We start from the raw sequence: 24,992 nt of genomic DNA, 5'->3' as shown, positions 1-24,992 counted from the left end.
CAAGCATCTTTTAATTTCATGGCTGCAGACACTATCTGCAGTGATTTTGGAGCCCCCCAAAATAAATTCTCTCACTGTTTCCATTGTTTTCCCATCTATTTGCCATGAACTGATGGGATGGGATGCCATGATCTTAGTTTTCTGAATGTTGAGTTTTAAGCCAACTTTTTCACTCTCCTCTTTCTCCTTCATCAAAAGGCTTTTTAGTTCACCCTGCCATAAGGGTGGTGTCATCACATATCTGAGGTTAGTGATATATCTCCTGGCAATCTTGATTCCAGCTTGTGCTTCATCCAGCTCAGCACTTCACATGATGTACTCTGCACAGAAGTTAAACAAGCAGGGTGACAACATACAGCTTGATGTACTCCTTTCCCAGTTTGGAACCAGTCAGTTGTTCCATGTCTGGTTCTATCTGTTGTTTCTTGACCTGAAAACAGGTTTCTTGGGAGATAGGCAAGGTGGTCTGGTATTCCCATCTCTTGAAGAATTTTCCACGGTTTGTTGTGATTCACACAGTCAAAGGCTTTAGCGTAGTAAATGAAACAGAAGTAGATGTTTTTCTGGAACTCTCTTGCTTTTTCTATGATCTAATGGATGTTGGCAATTTTATTTCTTGTTCCTTTGCCTTTTACAAAGTGCTGATTTAAGCCTTTACAAAGGAGCATACGCTGAGTCCATAGCAGGAACTCAAGAATGTATACTTGTGACATAAGCTTTGATTTAGTCACAGAGAATGTCAGTGGTTCGGAAAAGAGGATTGTGATCACACATTTGTCATTTTTTATCAAAATAAAAAAAAAACATGAACTGAATGAACACTGAGGGATGTTACTCCACCAGAAGAAAATATGCATTTAATGTCATAATTGATAAACGGGAAATGAGGTCAATGGTGAAACAGTCTTTACAAGTTGGTAATACTGGAGCCAATAGCACCTTTTAAAGATAATGTAAATTTCATTCTGTCTAAAGTTAGAGATAAACCAGGAAGATCACTCTAATTTCTCTCTGTTCACCAAATCCTGAGACTGGTGTGTGACTCCTAGTATTTCTAAGAAGGAGTCGGTATTTGTCTCTGATAATATATCAGCTGCTGCACAGCATTTTACTTAATGTTGACCTATGGTATAAAAACTTTTATTGCCTCTCTAAACATCTGATGTCTTACTTATGTCAACTCAGTTCAAAAATTTGCATTTGATATCTCTTGAATATAATTTTTCAGAAAAACAGGAAATGTTATTAGCTTTACCAGTTTACTGGTGACTTCATGAAAATGTAATATTTCTATTTTCACTCTACAAAGAGGCAAATTACTCCACCTGGAATCATCACATATATATTCTGAGTTCCAGAGAAGGGTCTATATTATTTAAAAAGTGAGTTAAACTTGATTGAAACTAATTTAAACTATTATCATTCTCTTCATCAAACTCAATTTGTTCTGGAACTTTTACCCTCCCTTTGTAGTTTGTAAATATTCAACAATTTAACTGTAAAGTCTAGAAATTATCAGTAACATCTAATTGATAAACAAAGTGAAAAATGCCCCCACTCAAGCCTTGGATAAAACAAGGAGTCACAGTCATCTGTAATGCAGAAATACTACGTGGCAAGAGTAAAGCTAGAAGTGAAGGGTAGAATTACTTTGTACGTTTGAATATAAAACAAATTAAGGGAAAATCGAGATTCATTAAATAGAAGTGCATAACTATTCTCTCTGTTTCTACTCTTACTGTTCTAGAATCAATTCTCCTTGACACAATATAAGTAATATTTTAAAAACATAAGCCAAACCATATTGATCTTTTGCTCACAGCCATCCTTGGCTTATATGAAAGTCCCTGGAGGGTTTCCTACATGAGCTAGCCCTGACTACTTTTCAACAGCCTTTCCTACCAGTCTCCTCTTAACTTATTCATGTTTGGAACCAATTACACCAGTCAAAGTAATTGTCAAAGTACACGTTCATTCTTGCGCTTAATCTGTCATTCCAAAGACTGTTTTGGTTTCCCATAATGAAGTAACAAATGCTAACACAGGCATAATGGACCAATATCATGACTACCAAAAGACAAAATGGAAGTTAGTTGTACATATACCTAATTCTTCCAAGAAGCTATTCTTATAGACATGTCAGCAATCAGGGAAGGAATTAGTCTGCTGATGTGACATTTCAACAAATAACAGGCACTAAAGACTTACCTGCAGCAACTATGATAACATCTGCCAACAGAGTATGGCTCTTCAGTTGCTCTTTGGGGGTATATCTGTGAGCTATTGTCACAGTTGCATCACCTGGAATGCAGAATAACGTCTATTAGTAATTACTGAGTTTTTTTTTTTTTTTTAATGAGGCTTCAATTCTAGAGGAGTTCTGGCAACATCCTAAGAATAGTAAAATTGCTTTGAAATTATCAAAACACTTTGCAAGCAAAAGCTAGATATGGAAATCCAGTGACTCAAAATATTGCACCTTTCAGCTGACCAGTAGAAAGTAAAATGAGACCAAATGAAGGTGTGTGCTGTTCATCATAAGAGATTTGCAAGCAGAGTCCAAGAAACCAAGGATTTCAAAGTTTTATATTGACAGGCCAATACATAGATGCAGGGCATACTCACTGGCTTGATAATAAGATATATAAACATTGAAAGCAACAAAGTAAGTGCAGTGAAAATAGGACAGTGTGCTGTGGAAACACAGGTGAGAGATTGATTTGCCTCACTTCATGGCAAATGAAAGGGGAAAAAGTGGAAGCAATGACAGGTTTTATTTTCTTGGGCTTCAAAATCACTGTGGATGGTGACTGAAGACATGAAATTAAAAGATGCTTGCTCCTTGGAAGGAAAGCTATGACCAACCTAGACAGTGTATTAAAAAGCAGAGACATCATCTTGCCTACAAAGGTCCATATGGTCAAAGCTATGGTTTTTCCAGTAGTCACGTATGGATTTGAGAGTTAGACCATAAAGAAGGCTGAAGAATTGAGGCTTTCAAATTGTGGTCCTGGAGAAGACTCTTGAAAGTCCTTTGGATAGCAAGGAGATCAAAGTAGTCAATTGTAAGGGAAATCAACCCTGAATACTCATTGGAAGGATTGATGCTGAAGCTGAAGCTCCTGTACTTTGGCCACCTGATACAAAAAGCCGACTCATTGGAAAAGACCCTGATGCTGGGAAAGACTGAAGGAAAAAGGAGAAGGAGGTAGCAGAGGATGAGATGATTAGATAGCATCACTGACTCAGTGTATATGAATTTGAGCAAACTCCGGGAGAGACTAAAGGACAGGGAAGCCTGGTGTGCTGCAGTCCATGAAGTCACAAAGAGTCAGAAACAACAACAGCTGAGGAGATGTCAAAGAAGGCTTCCTAAAGGAGTCAATACACATTTTTAGCTCATGAAGTATGAACAAGAGTATACTAATCAGGGAAAGAATAAAAGGGCATTTCAATTCAAAAGGATAGCAGGAAAAAGTGGATCAACTTTGAAATTATATGTTCAGGAAATGATGACATGGTCTAGGATATAACAGGAAGTACTCCATGCTTTAATAAAGTGATGTCAGAATAAGACGAGATGGCAGTATGAGGGATACCAGAGCTTAATGTGTGAGCCAAGGAAAGGGAATGAGGGAAAGGCAGTGATGATACCAGTTAAAGGAAGGACTTCCAGGAAGAACATGGATGTGTTAAACAGGATCTTCTATCTGCTCCTCCCAGATAACATGCAAAATTACACAGTTAATGACAACAACAAAAACTGCACAACCCCTCTTTTTAGCAAAACTAGAAGACATATTTTTCACAGACTCCAAAAATATGTAACAGTACCCAGGTGCAGCAGAGTTAGTAGATATCACACAGGGAGAAAGGCAGAAGGAAGTTCAAACAATAACAAAATGGCCAGTAGTGGCAGATCGCTGAAAAATGATTACAAAAATATACTTCCTGAAGGTGAAGGAGGTCATAGCAAATTGCAAAATCTCTCTCTCCTATTGCATGTAGGAATAAAGGCAGAAGAAGCCTTCTTGCACCTCGCATAGTTCACAGTGAGTGGTAACATAAAGACTCAGAGGAGCTGTTTAAGAAGGAAATGGTTTGACTCTGTGAAGGTGGTGAAGAAAAAAATCTGAAGGCTGCCCAGGATGTTTTCCCCAAACCCTAGCAGAAGTATCTTGCAAACAGCAGATTCAAGAAAATCCAACTCACTTCATGATAAGTAATCTATAAAGGACTTTAAACAGTATCCATAATACTATATAGGGGCTTCCCTGATGGCTCAAGACCTTCTAGAACTAACATCCAAAAAAGATGTCCTTTTCATGATAGGGGACTGGAATGCAAAAGTAGGAAGTTAAGAAACACCTGGAGTAACAGGCAAATTTGGCCTTGGAGTACAGACTGAAGCAGGGCAAAGGCTAATAGAGTTCTGCCAAGAGAACGCACTGGTCATAGCAAACATCCTCTTCCAACAACACAAGAGAAGACTCTACACATGGACATCATCAGACGGTCAACACCGAACTGAGATTGATTACATTCTTTGCAGCCAAAGATGGAGAAGCTCTATACAGTCAGCAAAAACAAGACTGGGAGCTGACTGTGGCTCAGATCATGAACTTCTTATTGACAAATTCAGACTTAAATTGAATAAAGTGGAGAAAACCACAAGACCATTCAGGTATGACCTAAATCAAATCCCTTATGACTATACAGTGGAAGTGAGAAATAGATTTAATGGACTAGATCTGATAGACAGAGTGCCTGATGAACTATGGATGGAGGTTCATGTCATTGTAGAGGAGACAGGAATCAAGACCATCCCCAAGAAAAAGAAATGCAAAAAAGCAAAATGGCTGCCTGAGGAGGCCTTACAAATAGCTGTGAAAAGAAGGGAAGTGAAAAGCAGAGGAGAAAAGGAAAGGTATACCCATTTGAATGCAGAGTTTCAAAGAATAGCAAGGAGAGATACGAAAGCCTTCCTCAGTGATCAATGCAAAGAAATAGAGGAAAACAACAGAATGGGAAAGACTAGAGATCTCTTCAAGAAAATTAGAGATACCAAGGGAACATTTCATGCAAAGATGGGCTCAATAAAGGACAGAAATGGTAGGGACCTAACAGAAGCAGAAGATATTAAGAAGAGGTGGCAAGAATACACAGAAGAACTGTACAAAAAAGATCTTCATGACCCAGATAATCATGATGGTGTGATCACTCACCTAGGGCCAGACATCCTGGAATGTGAAGTCAAGTGGGTCTTAGGAAGCATCACTACGAAAAAAGCTAGTGGAGGTGATGGAATTCCAGTTGAGCTATTTCAAATCCTGAAAGAGGATGCTGTGAAAGTGCTGCACTCAATATGCCAGCAAATTTGGAAAACTCAGCAGTGGCCACAGGACTGGAAAAGGTCAGTTTTCATTCCAATCCCAAAGAAAGGCAATGCCAAAGAATGCTCAAACTACCACACAATTCCATTCATTTCACATGCTAGTAAAGTAATGCTTAAAATTCTCCAAGCCAATACATGAACCGTGAACTTCCAGATGTTCAAGCTGGTTTTAGAAAAGGCAGAGGAACCAGAGATCAAATTGCCAACATCCGCTGGATCATCAAAAAAGCAGGAAAATTCCAGAAAAACATCTATTTCTGCTTTATTGACTATGCCAAAGCCTTTGACTGCGTGGATCATAATAAACTGCAGCAAATTCTTCAAGAGATGGGAATACCAGACCACCTGACCTGCCTCTCGAGAAACCTATATGCAGGTCAGGAAGCAACAGTTAGAACTGTACATGGAACAACAGACTGGTTCCAAATAGGAAAAGGAGTACGTCAAGGCTGTATACTGTCACCCTGCTTATTTAACTTCTATGCAGAGTACATCATGAGAAATGCTGGACTGGAATAAGCACAAGCTGGAATCAAGATTGCTGGGAGAAATATCAATAACCTCAGATATGCAGATGTCACCATCCTTATGGCAGAAAGTGAAGAAGAATTAAAGAGCTTCTTGATGAAAGTGAAAGAAGAGTGAAAAAGGTGGCTTAAAGCTCAACATTCAGAAAACTAAGTTCATGGCATCTGGTCCCATCACTTCATGGGAAATAGATGGGGAAACAGTGGAATCAGTGGCTGACTTTATTTTTCTGTGCTCCAAAATCACTGCAGATGGTTATTGCAGCCATGAAAATCAAAAGACACTTACTCCTTGGAAGGAAAGTTATGACCAACCTAGACAGCATATTCAAAAGCAGAGACATTACTTTGCCAACAAAGGTCCGTCTGGTCAAGGCTATGGTTTTTCCTGTGGTCATGTATGGATGTGAGAGTTGGACTATAAAGAATGCTACGTGCCAAAGAATTGATGCTTTTGAACTGTGGTGTTGGAGAAGACTCTTGAGATACTCTTGTACTGCAAGGAGATCCAACCAGTCCATTCTAAAGGAGATCAGTCTTGGGTGTTTATTGGAAGGATTGATTTTGAAGCTTAAACTCCAATACTTTGGCTACCTGATGCAAAGAGCTGGCTCATTTGAAAAGACCCTGATGCTGGGAAAGATTGAGGGTGGGAGGAGAAGGGGATGACAGAAGATGAGATGGTTGGATGGCATCAATGATTCAATGGACATGGGTTTGGGTGAACTCCGCGAGTTGGTAATGGACAGGGAGGCCGGGTGTGCTGCAGTTCATGGGGTCACAGAGAGTCAGACATGACTGAGTGACTGAACTGAACTGAACCAATGGCTCAGGTGGTAAAGAATCTGTCTGCAATGCAGGAGACCCAGGTTCGATCCCAGGGTTGGGAAGATCCCCTGGAGAAGGCAATGGCAACCCAATCCAGTATTCTTGTCTGGAGAATTCCATGGACAGAGGAGCCTGGTGGGCCACAGTCCATGGGGGTCACAAAGAGTCGGATACAACTGAGCCACTAACACTTTCATAATACTATATATACAGATCAGCCCTGGGGAATTTTGATATTAGCGATTATTGCATGACTGTACATTTGTCTAAATTCATGGAACTAAACACCAGAAAAGTGAATTTTACTGTATGCAACTGCTTAAATAAATTGTATTCTATGCAAATGTTTAAGTAAACAAAAATGCCTGATGAAAGGTCAAAACACCAAAAAATAATTTTAAAAATTTACCAACAAAGTAATAAACTCAACAGAAAAATGTTGTTATGGAAAAGTTGAATACTATGACCAAACACTATGCCAAACACTTGCTAGAACACATTGCCACTCATAATCCACAATTTGAATGATCAGTGCTTGAGTTACCAAGATTAATAAAATTCATATTAATGGTAAGCTGGATGAAAATATAAAACCTATTCCAGTGTTAAAAAATCAACTTAGCAATTTTTATTGCTGATTTTAACACAATTTTCCCTGAATAATGATGAATCTTGTTTATGATGGAGTCACTCATTCTTTCTCCAATCATTGCATTGTCAGTCACCCCATGCCTGCTTTCATAATTCTGCTCTCTTGACTCCCACAAGACTGAGCTCCTTGTTTCCTCCAAATTCTTTGCCATTTCTATCCTCTCTTTGTCACCTATTTCCCAAGGTTCTATGATTTTCCATTCCATACCATTTCCCTTGGAACATAAATGGCTCCTATACCTTTAGAAGTGATAGTTCCTCATATGACTTCCAAACAGACTCCGTTAACTCTATTCTTATTCTTTTACTCAAGATCTACTTGTCCAAGTGCCACACATAAATATAAATAGAGGATATATGAACTAAAACCCAAATTCCTTCACTCATTGTGTCCTCCTTCATGTCTGCTAGCTGCAAATGCCACTGCAAACCTGCTATCCTGCCTACGTTATCTACTCTTATAATGGCACCACCTTCCTTGGCATTTTCTGCCCAGAAACTTGGCATCATCTACGAAGTCCCTCCTCCCTTCACCATCACCTGGGGTCTAACATCACAAAGTCTAGTTAGAACAGAAGTGGTGTCCTTTGTATCAGTTTTCCTCTCAAAGTCTTGTTCAGTATCTTGCATATACTGAGAGAATTCTCAGTAGCTATTTATTAAACAAATATTATTAAAGACATGTAGTTACTAAAAGTACAAGCTGTAAACAATCAACATATGTAAAGTATATGTATAGAACCATCCCCAGGCACCAGAATTATGAAGCATCCTCCCATCTCTATCTTAATACAGTTTTCCTATATTTAGAAAACTTCCCTTAGACGTTAACAGCCCACTCAAGCATTCTCTTGTTCCAAATGAGAGACCCCTGGGACTTCCTTGGTGGTCTAGTGGATAAGACTCTATGTTCCCAATGAAGGGGCCCGGGTTCGATCCCTGGTCAGGGAACTAAATCCCACATGCCACAACTAAGCCTGTGTGCTGCAATTGCTGAGCCCACCTGTGGCAGGTAGAGAAGTGCACGCACCACAGCCAATAGCCCGAGTGCCCTGAGTGCCTCAGTGAAGATCCAGCACAGCAGAAAAAAATAATAATTAAAAAACCACTAAATGAGAGCATCCCAAATCCTTGCAAAAACCAAAATTAAAACCAAAACAAAACCAAAACCTCCCACTTCATCATTACTAATTATTTCATTAAGTAACTGAGCGATACATAGTTCAGTGAGTTATATACACATATAATTAACAACCTATAAAGGTTCAAACAAAAGAAAAAAAATTGAGATGAATTTCAATCAGCAGGGAAAGATCTTTTAGATAACTCTACTTCTTAATTAATAATATCTAGTGTTTTTTTTAACTCCTGAGTGTGGCTAGGCATACTCATGGCAATATCAAAGTCTTTTTTAGACTTGATGGATCAGTTTCTGATTGTTGCACAATCAAACCATGGGAAGGTTTTTAACCTACTATTCATTAGAGTAGATGATGACAGCAAAAGAGAAGTGAACCAAGGGAGTTAAGAATAAATGTGTTCAAATAATGCCTCAGACTCTTCTGCATTTGCCCCTGGATACCTGTTCCTGGATGGACTCCTGTGGTGGTCTGGTGGTCCTGTGGTTAAGACTCCATGCTCCCAATGCAGGGGGACCAGGTTTGATCCCTGACAGAGGAACTAGATTCCACATGTCACAACTCAAGATCCTGCATGCTGCAGCTAGAAGATCAAGCATGTCACAACTAAGACTTAGCACAGCCAAATCAATAAAGAAAAAATATTTTGAAGGTCCCTGGTGGCTCAGCTGGTAACAAACCTGCCTGCCAGTGCAGGTAGATGCAAGAGATGCAGGTTCAATCCCTGGGTCGGAAGATCCCCTGGAGAAGGAAATGGCAACCCACTCCAGTATTCTTGCCTGGAGAATCCAAGGGACAGAGGAGCCTAGCAGGCTACAGTCCATGGGTTCGCAAAATGTTGGACACAATTCAGTGACTAAACAACAAAACCTCATCCCTTTTCCTGAGAACTAGCTGTCCTAACCCTACTCTTATTTGACCTGTCCTCCTCGGCATTGTGAAAATTTTGTCATTTCTGTTTTAAATTCTGGCGTTCCATCACTTTTCTTCAGTGAATCCCAGGGCTTGCTGCACCTAGTCATCTCTAGTGCCTTAGCTTTTTCCCTAGGATCATCAGAACCAACAAGTTACCGCAGCCACTCCACAGAACGATGCATATCTTTGACACTCAGATGACTTTTTCTCACACTCAGTTTTATCCTCTTAGTGTGCATATGATAACAGCCTGGGCTCAGGCCTCTTTTTCTCTATCACACAAATCTAGGTAAAAATGTTTTATAAGAAGAATCTTAAGCAACTTTATTGTGCCCAGTGTTTTACATCATATTTGTAAGATATAATAAGAACGAAAGACTGAGGACCTATCTCCTAGAATCATAGAGCTCTGTTAGAACTTAATAATTAGCTGCTGGGCAAGAAATGCTTCTGACTATATAAGAGTCTGCAGTCAATCCAGGATTTTTCACTGGGAGCCAGCCCTCTGCACAATCTTCTAGGCTATCATTACCTCTGTGATTTATGCAAAATTGCAGATTGTGGCAAAGGGTTGGTGCTAACTAACACAGAGTGCCAACTGAGGGAAATTAATTTTTGATGTTAGAAATGCTAAGACAACACAATATGATTCATTTTAGAGTATCATTTTTTATTAAAATTACCTAAATGAGGAATTTACTTTTGTCAGGCATTTCATTTAATCCCAGGGCCATGCCAAGTAATGGACACACACAATTCTCTACTCTCACATAAAAATAGATCTGTGAATAGGAACTGTAATACAGTGTGATAATTCCACATTAAAAGGAGATATAAGTTACAGAACTGGCAGAGAGAACCATGATCTACTCTAGCTAAGAACCACACAGGGGCACTTAAAGCTCTTAGAGATAGATTCTTCATGTGAGCAGGAATTTAGTTTTCTTCTGCTTCAATTCCCTTATGCTTTTCCTATCTTTTCCAACTAATAAATTATTTTCCATAAATATAATTATGGGTATTTTATTTAGCTCAAACTGTTAGAAAGTCCTTCATATAACAGCAAAACTCTACCTTTTTGCTATGATCCTAGATCTATCTTCCTCAACAACACAGGGCAAGTCGCATCTTTATCCATGAGGCAAATCTTCAAACCTGTATCCGTTTGTGCCTGCATCAGCAGATGAAGCAAAATGGCAAATCCAGTAGGAGCTAGAATTCTCACACGTAGGGTATTGCTTTGTCAGCTTCTCTGGATAAGGGAAAATTGCATCATTCCTGATACATTTAACTTATACCAGGGTCTGGCTTAAGGGAAAAAATCAAGGAAATAGCAAAGAAGGAAAACTTCTTTTTGTCAAGAAGGAAAACTCAGTACTCATCAACAGAACAGCACTAGATAGAAAAATGAAGCCTGAGTTCTGTTTTAGGATAAATGACTCCAGAGGCCTAAAGGTTCTGAACTTGAACATGTATTTCTTTCTCTCTTCATAAGCTGCTATTTTGTATCTTTAAGCATGAAACAGAAAAACAAAGCCCTTTCTACTAAGAAATGCTCCATGGAAGCTACATGGGCAGAACCAAAGCATATACGATAAAAACAACCCTTATGTAAGAACTTACTAAACAACTAGCACTGTTCTAGTTACGCATATTAACTCATAACAATCCTCACCGAACACTGGAAGTGTATTTTTTGTGAGGTTGAAACTAACATTATTTACATTATATAAATGAGAAAAGTGAGAAAACACAAAGATCCCATAATTTGTCCAAGGTCATAAATCTATGTAAGAGCCAGAATTCAAACTGATCTAGTCCAGCTCTTGAGGCCAAGCTCCTAATCACTTCACTGCACAGCCTCCACATGGGACAGAAAGGAAAGGAGCTCTGAGCAGTAGAATCAGAGCTGGAACACACTGTGTTTTCACTTTGGTCAGCAGAATAGCATTTCTGGGATTATGCTGATACTAGGGAGGCCAGGGAGGGATCTCGATGACACTTCTTTTTCCTTAGGCATAAAGTCTGCCTTCAAATCCCACCCAGAATACACCGGTAGTACTGATGAGAGCACATCTGACGGAAAACATGTGCCTCTAACACAAAAAAAGACAGTTTAGGCTTTAATTTTTGTGTGTACTCAGTTGATCTACTGTCTTTGACTCTCATGACCCCATGGACTGTGGTCCTACCAGGCTCCTCTGTCCATGACATTTTCCAGGGAGGAATACTGGAGTGGGTTGCCATTTCCTCCTCCAGGGGATCTTCTTGTAAAATAATATCTAGCCAATTTTTCCAAGTGGGAAGCAAAGAGATCAAAACAGTCAATCCTAAAGGAAATCAATCCTGAATATTCACTGGATGCTGAAGCTGAAGCTCCAATACTTTGGTCACCTGATGTGAAGAGCTGACTCACTGGAAAATACCCTGATGCTGGGAAAGATTGAAGGCAGGAGGAGAAGGGGAGGACAGAGGATGAGATGGTTAGATAGGATCACCGACTCAATGGACATGAGTTTGGGCAGGTTTTGGGAGATGGTGAAGGACAGGGAAGCCTGGCACACTGCAATCATGGGGTCGCAAAGAGTTGGACATGACTTAGTGACTGAACAACAACAACAATTTTCCTAGATCTTAAAATAATATTGTACTCTCTTGGCTCCTGAATTCCATTTACTATAAGTTTTTTGTTTCAATTTCAGCTGCTTTTTATTTAAATAACTTTATTTTTTTTTGAGACATAATTCACATATTTATTTATTTATTATTTTTTTAAATTTTATTTTATTTGTAAACTTTACATAATTGTATTAGTTTTGCCAAATATCAAAATGAATCCGCCACAGGTATACATGTGTTCCCCATCCTGAACCCTCCTCCCTCCCCAGAGCACTCAGATCTAAGCCTTTTTTTCATATTTTAAATGGGCCAGACTTTAACCTGGCATCTGGTCAAGACTAGGCTGGTTTGATTTGCTGTTTATCAGTCTGTCAGTTATCTTTCAAACACTTTGGGTTGCTAGGTGGATGCAAACTAAGGAATATGGTTTCACATTTAGTCAAATACCATTTCAATCTCACTCCTTTTACGTCTATCTCAAATTTCTTTTGTGAGAAAGAGTATTAGGAAAGACTTACTGAATCATAACCACCTATTGCTCTAGATAATTAAAAATATCTGCCCCTGGTTTCAGCCAAAAATTATTGAATTTAACTCATGGACTCATCATCCAACAAACAAAATACATAAATGAGCAAATAAATCTATAATAAAAATTTACATAAGAATAAATTCTATGAGTTAAAAAGCACAGAATAAGTGAATAAAGAGCAACAGGATAGGTGCTATTTTGATAAGGTGATCAGGTGCAGCCTGTGGAGATAACATCTGAACAGAAACCAGATGTAGTGAGGAAATAAATTATGTAAATAACTACAAAAAAGAGCACTGTAGGCAAAAGGAAAGCCAAGAGCAAAGATCTGACACATGAGCATGTACGACATGTTCTAGGAAAGCAAAAGGCAGGTGTGGCTGGAGGGTAGTAAGGAAGCTAAGAATGGTGAAGTGAAGTGAAAGTCGCTTCGTGACTCCATGGACCATACAGTCCATGGAACTCCCTAGGCCAGAATACTAGAGTGGGTAGCCTTTCCCTTCTCCAGGGGATCTTCCCAACCCAGGGATCAAACCCAGGTCTCCCATGGAGATAACATCTGAACAGAAACCAGAAGGAGTGAGGAAATAAGTTATGCAAATAACTACATAAAAGAGCATTCTAGGCAAAAGGAAAGCCAAGAGCAAAGATCTGACACATGGACATGTACAGCATGTTCTAGGAAAGCAAAAGGTAGGTGTGACTGGAGGGCAGTGAGGAAGGTAAGTGGTAGGAAATAAGTAAGGAGACACAGGTCGGGTCATGTAATATCTTGCATATGACAGCAAGGGATTTGGCTTCTATTCTGGCATTTTGTTGCTCTGAGTATTATGGGAAGCCACCAATGACTGAGACACACCACTTGGAAAATAGACTGGATGTGGGAGATGGGACAAAGGCAGATGTAAATTTTATAAAATGTGTACATTTTATAGTGTGAGATAATGGCTTACTGACCTAGGGTCTTACTATTGAATGTGATGAGATCATAGGTATGTTTTGCACAGATTGCTAATGGATAAGATAGGGAATGTGAGAGAGAGAAGTCAAGGATGGCCTGAGCAACTAGGTGAATTGATGGTGACATTTACTAAGATGATGAGGACTATGGGGAGTAAAATTAAGAGTGAAGGTTTGTATTTGGTAATTTTGAGATCCCTGTGGACCATTCAAGTAGAGTGGTCAAGTGGACAGTGGTTACATGGCTATAGAGCATAGGGGTGATACAGGTAGATTTAAAGTTAGGAGGATGGTATTTGCAGAGACATGGATGGACCCAGAGGCTGTCTCACAGAGTGAAATAAGTCAGAAAAAGAAAAACAAACATCATATATTAACGCATATATGTGGAATCTAGAAAAATGGTATAGATGAGCTTATTTGCAAAGTATAAATAAAGACACAGATATAGAGAACAAACATATGGACCCCAAAGTAGGGGGAGGGTGGGATGAATTGGGAAATTGGGAGATTGACACATATATGTACTATTGATACTATGTATAAAATAGATAACTAATGAGAACCTACTGTATAGCACAAGAAACTTTACCCAAGGCTCTGTGGTAAGCTAAGTGGGAAGGAATCCAAAAAAGAGGGGGTACATATAACCATATAGCTGATCCACTTTGCTGCACAGCAGAAACTAACACAACACTGTAAAGCAACTATACTATAATAAAAATTAATTTAAAACATTAAAAAATGAAGCTATGAGGCTGGGAAAAAAATGCCTACAGAATGACTCTGGAATAGGAAGTGAAGTCCTGGACTCATTCCAATGTTTTGAGTTTCATCCTCAATTACTATCATTGTGTTAGATTCTTTTATGAAGCTTTATAAAAAATGCTGATGTTCAGATCCTCCTCACAAAGACTCTGATATAAATATTCTGCATTGGGTTCAGGTGGCTACATTTTTAAAAGCCCTCAGATAATACTAGTGGACAGCTAAGGTTGAGAACACTGGTTTAGAAGTTGGGAAGAAGAGAATGACTCAGAAACTGAGAATCAGAAGAAATGTATGAGTGAGATCAGAGAAATACATGCCAGTGGTAGCTTTGACCTATGCTAAACAATGAAAGAAATAACTCTATAAAATATGACCATTTCATTAAATTAAAAAGCATTATGAATATTACTCAGTCCATTTATAGTTCTCTGCGTATTAGGAATTTAGGAGAAATTACTCTTTGGTTTTAAAATCAGAAAATGCAGAAAAATGTTTTATTTATTCTGAGTATGTGTTTATTTTTAATCCTAAAGACACTTAATTGGGTAACTAGTCATTTTGTTTTCCTGCTAAAAAGCTCACAGAATGAAATTACTGACCCTAATACAGAAAGTGTAGTTTAGACCCAATTAAATTCACCAAACATATATTTAGTGACAGTATATAAACTGCAGTGTGCTTGGCCAGGGAAAATATCCATGAAGATTTAATGATATTTTTATATGGTAGCTTTATTTTTATTAAAAATAAATTTATTATAAATTTATAATACATTCATTATTTATAGTAGCCTATTTTTAATAGCAGCTTTATTCATAACTCCATTTTAGTTTCAGGTCTTATTTTTCCTTTCTTAACTATTTCTCATTTGCATTGTGATTTGCATATTGTTGTGGACCACTTTAAATACTTTTTAGAGCAAGCACACTATAATAGCTAATGTGAACTGAACACTGAGCTTCAGAGAAATACAGGAACACAGGGTGCACTCAGGCAATATGGTCAGAGCACCGAGTCTCATTAACACGAGGCTCTCCTGCTCCAGGAGTCCAACTTTACCTGTCAAGATTGCAACTATGGAGAGAACAAGTTGCTGATTACAAATGAAAATGTTGGCTTTGGAGTCATATTTTTGGGTTTATTTTCCTATTAGTAGGGATAAAATTTGTTAAATCATCCACATGAATCAATTCCCCAGGTGACCAAATTCCTCATGCTACCAAGCTGCCGGGTCAGGATTGATGGTAGTATTCATGATTGTGAAACAGATTTTAAGCTATATATACAAAAAAAAAAAAAAGAACAAAAAAAAACAAGGCAATCAGACCCTCCTAAACCCTAGCCAAAATGAAGTAGCCAACTCAGTCATGGGACAAAGGCTAAGTAAAGTGTTACCCTTTGCTTTCTAGTTGTTTTGGCTGGGAGATGTGTGTACGAGGTCTATTTGTTAAAGCTTTATATAATTTTTGCATTTATTTTCTTTCTTCCAAGATTAACAGATGAAAATAAACTGAGGAATCTTACTACGATGTCTGCTTTTGCAAACCTGCTTATAAGGGCATAGTGTTAGTCACTCAGCCATGTCCAACTCTTTGTGACCCAAAGACTGTAGCCTGCCAGGCCCCTCTGTCCATGGAATGCTCTAAGCAAGAATACTGGAGTGAATTGCCATATACTTCTCCAGGGGATCACCACAACCTAGGGATTGAACCTGGGTCTCCTGCCTTGTAAGCAGGTTCTTTACCATCTGAGCTACCAGGAAAGCCTTAAAAGACCATAGACTGATGCTAAATAAGTTTTCTTAAGGTCCTGAAATTGATAGTGAAAAATGCAGACATCTTGAAGAACAACATCCTGCTTATTGCCCAACCTCCAGGGTCAAATACCAAAGACTTTTACTCTCTCAGAGTTTCACAATGGTCACTATATTAAAGGCTATATTATATGACTATATTCACAGTCAAGATATATGTTTGATTTTGTTTAACCCAGATTTCCCAGACTTATTTGACTAATTTTTGTCCCTTCAAAAAAAAATTAGCCAGCAACCAGTGTCAGTCGCTCAGTTGTGTCTGACTCTTTGTGACCCCACGGACTGTAGCCTGCCAGGCTCCTCAGTTCAAGGAATTTTCCAGGCAAGAACACTGGAGTGGGTTGCCAGGGGATCTTCCCAACCCAGGGATCGAAACCAGATCTCCCGCAAACCCATTTAAAATACTTTTTTTTTTTCTTTAGGTAAGAAATGAATTTATTTAGAAAGAAACACACTCCATAGACAGAGTGTGGGCCATCTCAGAAGGTAAGAGCCCCCAAAATATGGGGTGGCAAGTTTTTATGGGCTGAGTAATATCTTAGGCAAATGAGTGGGAAGATTATTCCAACTCATTATTATTCCAACTATTATTCTAATTATTCCCCAATTATTTCAGTTATCCCTTGATTATTTTGGGGGAAGGGGCAGGGACTTCCAGGAATTGGGCCATTGCCCACTTTTTGGCCTTTCATGGTTAGCCTCAGAACCATTTAAAATCTTGTGGTACTTTAGGCCTCCTAAGACTACAGTTTATGAACAGCTGTGTTAAAACCTTTGTGATACTCATGGTCTACAAATAAACTGATCTTTTCATTCATTTATTGAACAAAGAATTTTTGGAGAAATATTGTGCTATTAGTAGATTCTGGAAATAAAATGGGAAGATAAAGAAATCTGGTTTTTGCTCTTGTGGAGTTAACAGTCCAGTAAGTATGGTGAACATTAATCAATAATGATACAAATAAATTATAATTACAAACTGATAAATGTTGTGAAGGAAAAGTTCTTAAGTGTCTCTATAGAGCTGTGTGTGAGGGAGTAGGAGAGATTTTCAGAGAGGCCTGTTTGAGGAAGTTCTATCTGATGTTCTTATTTTATACATATAATAATTGCATGGCATTGACTTGATTTTTTAAAAAATCATCAAATCATAATTTACCATTATGGTATGAATTATTTATTTTCTATAGAATGAAACTTTTCCTCTAGATATTTTAGAAATTTTAAATAACTTTAAGTAGTATATATTTTTGTTTTTGTCCCTGAGGTGGGATTTTTTTAGTCTGAAATGAAGCATAGTGACAGAAAGTAGACTATTAAAAATATTCCATTGCAACAGTAACAGAAGATAGACATAAATAGGTATAACCTTCATGCAGAACTATAGTTAGAAATAATCCATTCCTTAAGCTTTTATTATAGAAAGCTCTTCTCTTTTGGAGCATTTTGCACAATTATGATTAATCATCATTACCTGATTGTTTAGTGATTGTCTTTCCTACTGAACTGTGAGCTCAAGAATATGATTTATTCACCGTCATATTGTGCATACCTAGTGAGAAAGAAATCAGCCCTTCTGTAAGAAGGCAGTATTACATGTCAGCAGCATAAGGAAAAAAAAAGTCTAAACAAAATGATAAATTTTAAATGTTTTACTGGAAAAATGCTGTGACCTCTTTCAAATGATGCTGTCGTTAACAACTCCCTTCTCTTCCCAGTACACTAAGATCTCCTCCTGATGGTCATGAGGCATTCTCCTCTCCTGTGATCTGATTCTTGGGGGAAGGGGTGTCATAAGTTATGCTTATATATAAATGTCTATAATGTTAAAATATGAAGGAGTTAGTGTGTAGTAAGCACCTAGCTACTTCTCTCCCTCCTCCTCACTATACAGGGAATTTTTTCACCCTCAATAAATAGCAATATTTTATTTTAAATCCCTAGCCTGCAGTCTTATTTTCTATAATACAGGCTCATGTTGTTGTTCAGTCACTAACTGTGTTTGACTGTTTGGGATCTTGCAGACTCCAGCATGCCATGCTCCCCTGTCCTTCACTATCTCACAGAGTTTGCTCAAGCTCATGTCCATTGAGTCAGTGATGCTATCTAACCACTTCATCCTCTGCTGCCTTCTTCTTTTGCCTTCAACCTTTCCTAGCATTAGGGTCCTTTCCAAAGAATTGCATCTTTTCCAATGATGTGAAGGCATCAGGTGGCCAAAGTATTGGAGCTTTGGATTCAGCATCAGTCCTTCCAAGGAGTATTCAGGGTTGATTTCCTTTAGGATTGACTGGTTTGATCTCCTTGCAGTCCAAGGGACTCTAGAGAATCTTCTCCAGCATCACAATTCAAAAGCATCAATTCTTCGGTGCCAATAGGAGACATTAATAAACTGTTATTGATTCATTGACTAGTTGCATTATTACATGCAAATCTCAGGGCTAAATTTCAGAGATAGAAACAGCCCAAGAAGAAATATTTGTCATTAAGCAGCTCATGTTTACTATGCATGTGTAGAAAAGAGGAGTAGGTAGACAATCAAGACGTAACAGAATTAGTATTGTGATGGCAGCATAGATAACATTTAAGAGTTAGATTTGGTGCACATCATGAAAGATGGGTGGAAAGTGAGAGGAAAGCAGGTGAGGGATGAGAAGAAGCATTCCCTGCCTAGGGAACAGTGTATGTAATGGAAAGGCGGTTTGGAAGAGGTGGTGTGTTTGGGGAATAATATATAGTTCTATGAAGCTTCAGCAGAAGGTACCAAAGGGGACTTGATGGGAGAAATGGCTGAAAATGCTGGTGGAGCAGAACACAACATCCTTACAAGTCATGCTTTGAACTATTGGGCTTATAGACATTAGAAAAGGGATGTTTTGTGCTGCTAATTAAACAAATGCCTGGTGCTCTGAGGTCAGGATGAAAGAGAGAAAATGAAAGGGAAAGAAAAGGATTTGAACTTCATTTCATTTTTTTATACAGTGTTTAGTGTTAGTAGTCATGTATGGATGTGAGAGTTGGACTATGAAGAAAGCTGAGCACCGAAGAATTGATGCTTTTGAACTGTGGTGTTGGAGAAGACTCTTGAGAGTCCCCTGGACTGCAAGGAGATCCAACCAGTCCATTCTGAAGGAGATCAGCCCTGGATGTTCTTTGGAAAGAATGATGCTAAAGCTGAAGCTCCAGTACTTTGGCCACCTCATGTGAAGAGTTGACTCATTGGAAAAGACCCTGATGCTGGGAGGAATTGGGGGCAGGAGGAAAAGGGGACGACAGAGGATGAGATGGCTGGATGGCATCACTGATGCCAATCAGTGGATTGGCATCAAAACTCAATGGACGTGAGTTTGAGTGAACTCCGGGAGTTGGTGATGGACAGGGAGGCCTGGGGTGCTACAATTCATGGGGTCGCAAAGAGTCGGACACAACTGAGTGACTGAACTGAACTGAACTGAATGTTAGTTTCAACAGTGTAACTAACAGTTCCAGCTGCCCAATGTGAGGATATGTGGTATTTTTCCAAGTACAGTGCTTTCCAGATACTAGCTGGCTGAATTTCAGATACTCTGAAAATGAAACAGTACTCCTACTATTCAACACAGAAAATGAGACTGCAAAAAGCATTTGTTCTTTGCTATTGCTTTCCACTAAACAAACTCAAAGCTATAATTCAGTGAAGCCAACTCAACATGGAGGCATCACAAGACATAATATCCCCAATATCTTACCGTGAGTACTTCTACCTTAGGAACAGTGGGATGGGAGGAAACTGGAGCCTATTATACAGAGTGAAGTAAGCCAGAAAGAAAAACACCAATACAGTATACTAACGCATATATATGGAATTTAGAAAGATGGTAACAATAACCCTGTGTACGAGACAGCAAAAGAGACACTGATGTATAGAACAGTCTTATGGACTCTGTGGGAGAGGGAGAGGGTGGGAAGATTTGGGAGAATGGCATTGAAACATGTAAAATATCATGTATGAAACGAGTTGCCAGTCCAGGTTCGACGCACGATACTGGATGCTTGGGGCTGGTGCACTGGGACGACCCAGAGGGATGGTATGGGGAGGGAGGAGGGAGGAGGGTTTAGGATGGGGAACACATGTATACCTGTGGTGGATTCATTTTGATATTTGGCAAAACTAATACAATTATGTAAAGTTTAAAAATAAAATAAAATTAAAAAAAAAAAAAAAGACTATAAGCCTGGTGTCCGCCTGCCCCAGTTTGGCAATGGTTCATTCCACAGAGGCAGCAAAAGTCCACCTCACTCCCCTGGCAACAAGACCAAGAATCTCAGTCTCATGACTGAGACTTTGTGATTGCTTTGCGTGACTCCTCTCCCAGGCATTCTTTTTTGGCTCCTCTCTGAAACTGGAGGGCACCTGACCCAACCTAGCACTGGGCTGAGCTTAATCACACATAGCACTCATATCACAATGCACTGCCTGGAACATCCACTCCTGTATTACCACCTGAAGGCCCCTCCTGTACGTGAGAGATAATGCTTCCAAGGTGGCAAAAATGTTCATTTTTCACAACTGGAGCCAATTTTCACAAAGGCAAGGCATTCCACTGACAAAATACCTTGAGGTTTTTCCATTTAGATAGGATGTTCCTTGAATTTAAAAAAAAAATGTACCTGATTTATAGAATTTTCAGCAGATGGGCAGCTTGAGTGCAAAAGCTGAATATCAACGAGGAACCTGAGCTTTAAGAAAACACGGTGTCCTGAAGATGCAGTCTCTCATCTTCTGGAGACGGGTGTGTGTGTGCTCAGTTGCTTTAGTAGTGTCGGACTCTTTGCCAGCCCATGGACTGTAGCCCTCCAGGCTCCTCTGTCCATGGGATTCTCCAGGCAAGAATACTAGAGTGGTAGCCATTCTCTTCTCCAGGGGATCTTCCCAATCCAGGGATCGAACCCAGGATTCTTACGTCTCCTGCACTGGCGCAGGTTCTTTACTACTAGTGCTACCCAAGTCTTTTTCAACACTCTACCACTCCCCACCCTAGTGTTTCAGTGAGAATATGTACTGAATGCATATTGCACAAATGAAATCAAGAATATCCCTGGGTCCATAGGACTCTAAGCAAAATCTTCCATAATGCTCTTTTAAAAAATCCCAGCACTAATGCCACTGCAATAGTACCACAACCTCACCATATGTCTTCTAGTGTGATTATCTTTGGCTTTAAAACACAAATGAATCATTAGGGCTTTGAATCTTTTCTGGCAAAGAAATACAGTGTGAGCTGATGCTCAGCATTGTGAGTGTCATCAGAACAAGGTCTATCTCTAAGAATTTGCCCAGTTAATCCTCCTTTATTATCTCCACCAGCTAACAATGCACATGCAGTCACTCCACATAATCACTGCTCTAACAGACATGGACATTTGAAATATTATCTTTCCCACAGATTCCAGGTTTTCAGTGAGCAGCTCTCAACAATTCATTATACTAATCATATATGTCACCATATTCCTATTAAATGTGCATGAGATTAAACACCACCCATGTTGTGAATTTACCAGTATCAGTTACAATATATTACCTTTTAGATACTATAATTATAAACACACCTAGGTGCCACTATAATAAATGCAAATTTAACCACCTGGCATGTAAGTAACCAGTACTATATCTAATTCTGCTTTTATTCAATTTTTAACATGCGTTCAAGTGAACATATCTTGCAAAACAAAGTACAGAATATTTATAAAGTCAATGTGTTTTACGACATAGGAAAATCTACTTTTAAATTGCATAAAGAGGAGGGAAATTGACTTTCTTAGACTTAGGTATTTTATAGACAAATAATTCAAAATTGAAATTTATCAAGAAATTAGCACACAATATGTTAATAATATAAAGTATAATTTGGAATATTATAAATCATATTTCTAATAGTTTATAAACTTTATAAATTCTACATTTATGCAAATTATTACAACAAAGATTAGATTTCATCCATATAAAAGCAAACAGAAAACCCACCACAAAAAGAAAATAAAATTTCAAATGAAGGTTAAAAATTCATCATTAACTTTGGATTATGTTACTCTAAGCTTTTTCATCTGTATGGCCATAGATTACTGCCTTAAGCATAATAGTAGAAATAATAGTAATAGCCATGGTTCACATGTACCAAGGGCTTACTTAACTTACTGTCTCAGGCACTGAGAGTAGGGCTTCACATTCAAATCTAATTCAATTTTTACGATAACCCAGCAAAAAAGATACAAATGAGGAGAGTGGAGGCTTACACAAATTAAATAACTTGTCCAAGGATACAGGACGTGGTGGGAGAGGGGCCTGACTTCAAAACTATCCTCCTAACCAGAGAGTCAGCACCCAGCCCCCAGCTCTGTACACTGTTTCCTTGAATGGCCTTGGGTAAGTTACTGAAGTTTCTAAAGCTCATGTCCTTTAGCTACAAAATGTGAATATGAATATATTCCAGAATTACTGAGAACAAAATAAGATAGTTCATGAGAGAGTGCTGTGCAAATAATGAAGTTGCATAATGTTGCTTGATATGTTACTGATGAAATAAGATAACAATGTGTTGAAAATGAAGAAAAACCTGCCAAGTGACTCTTGGTCAAAATCTTCCAACAAAAATGGTATACTTAGGTAAATCTTCCTGGTTATTTTACCTTGCTTTACAGAAACTATTAAATAAAGGCAAATATGAATCAATATCATTATTACATCCTAAGAGATACACAGATGAGCACTAACAGACTATGTTAGAAGTGAATAATTAAGCTAGAGATACATCTACACTACATCTCTTTGTAGGCTACCATCTCAAAGTTCATACTACCATTACTACCATACTACCATTTGGTCTTGTGAACAGCTCTTCAAAACTCAGACTTTTAAAATAATTAATTAATTAACTTTTGGCTGTGCTGGATCTTCCTTGCTGCATAGGCTTTCTCTATTTGTGGTAAGCAGGGGCTACTCTTTGTTGTGGTGCTTCTCATTGCAGTGGTTTTTCTTTTTGCACAGCACAGGCTCTAGGCACGCAGGTGCAGTAATTGTGGGGCACAGGTTTAGCTGCTCTGGGGTACGTAGAATCTTCCTAGACCAGGGATTGAACCCAGGTCCCCCGCATTGACAGGGAAATTCTTAACCACTAGACCACTGGGGGAGTCCAAAACTAAGGCTTTTTAGTTACTTTGAGTCACTATCAGGCCCAAGATAACTTTGATCCTCATACACATTTTAATCTGGTAATATTTAAGTCCTTAATCCCAGGAAGGAAAAACAATATTTAATTCTTATAATTCATCACTTTGCATAAGTGATATGTTATCACTGGGCTTGTTTTTCCATTGGGCTTCATGGTTTAAAAAATAAATATTTCACATGCATTATGTCAACCAAGGTCATAAAATTAGTATAGTTGACCCTTGAACAATGCGGAGGTTTAGAACACCCACCCTCTGTGCAGTTGAGAATCCACCTATAACTTTATAGTCAGCCATTGTATTCACGGTTCCATATTCACTGATTCAACTAACCACAGATTGTATAGTACTGTAGTATGTAAATGTTTAGTGGAAAAAATATAAACGGACTTGTGCAGTTCAAACCTGTGTTGTTCAAGAGTCAACTGTATTTGAAAATGTTAGAACAGGAAACTAGAATTCATCAAGGTAATAATGGTAAAAAAAAAAAATCTTATATCCATGCATTGGTGGTGTGTTTTAGTGAGATGGTGTACATGGGTATACAGATATCTATCAACATGTGATATTTATGCATCTAGTATGTATCTAGTCTTTCCACCTTTCTTTTTTTAATATTTTAATTTTTTAATTGGAGGATACTTGCTTTACAATGTTGTGTTGGTTGCTACTGTACAATAATGTGAACCAGTCATAAATATACATATATTTCCTCCTTCTTGAGCCTCTCTAGCACCCTTCCCCATCTCACCCCTCTAGGTCGTCACAGAGCACAAGGTGAGCTCCCTGTGCTACACAGCAACTGCCCACTGATTATCTATTTTACACATGTAGTGTATATATTGCAATGCTGCTCTCTCAATTTGTCCTACTCTTTCCTTCCCCTGCTATGTCCACAAGTATCCTCTACATCTGCATCTATATTTCTGCCCTGCCAATAGGTTCATTAGAACTATTTTTCTAGAATCCATATATATGTGTTAATGTATGATATGTTTTTTCTCTTTCTGACTTCACTCTGCATAACGGCCCTAGGTTTATCCACCTCACTAGAATTGACTAAACGCATTCTTTTTTATGACTAGTAATATTCCATAGTATATATGTACCACAACTTCTTTATCCATTTATCTGTGGATAGATATCTAGGTTGTTTCCATGTCCTACCTATTGTAAATAGTGTTACAATGAACATTGAGGTACATGTGTCTTTTTTAATTGTGGTTTTCTCAGGCTAAATGCTCAGGAGTAGGATTGCTGGGTCACATGGTAGTTTTATTCCTCATTTTTTATGGCATCTCCATATGATTCTCCATAATCTCTATATGTTTAAGGATATGAAAGAAGTACATATAGCCAAAAGAAAAAAATAGGAACAAAGGGACCACATATTTCTAGCAATTCTTTTATACATTATCAAGGCACTCATGTCATTAGATGGAGTAGGAAGTGGCAACCCACTCTAGTATTCTTGCCTGGAAAATTCCATGGACAGAGGAGCCCAGCAGGCTACAGTCCATGGGGTCGCAAAGAATCAGGTATGACTGATCAACTGAGCACGTGTGCACACGTCATTAGATGAAGAATAAGGGAAACCTTTATTGCATTCAGTTCAGTTCAGTTCAGTTCATTTGCT

At 38.5% G+C, this 24,992-nt stretch overlaps 1 protein-coding gene across 2 annotated transcripts in view; it reads right to left on the bottom strand.

The window, feature by feature from the left end:
• Positions 1–24,992, bottom strand: part of MTHFD2L (methylenetetrahydrofolate dehydrogenase (NADP+ dependent) 2 like) — a 140,669-nt gene that overhangs the window by 73,782 nt on the left and 41,895 nt on the right. For both annotated transcript variants that reach the window (XM_055588796.1, XM_055588797.1), the window contains exon 6: positions 2,209–2,301. In XM_055588796.1, coding sequence (XP_055444771.1) covers positions 2,209–2,301 — 93 coding nt within the window. The remainder of the gene's footprint in view (positions 1–2,208; positions 2,302–24,992) is intronic.

This window comes from Bubalus kerabau, chromosome 7 (assembly GCF_029407905.1).
Source record: "Bubalus kerabau isolate K-KA32 ecotype Philippines breed swamp buffalo chromosome 7, PCC_UOA_SB_1v2, whole genome shotgun sequence".
In the NCBI taxonomy this organism is placed as follows: domain Eukaryota; kingdom Metazoa; phylum Chordata; class Mammalia; order Artiodactyla; family Bovidae; genus Bubalus; species Bubalus kerabau.
Note: the sequence above shows the minus strand (reverse complement) of the source record. Positions and strands in the feature narration are given on the sequence as shown.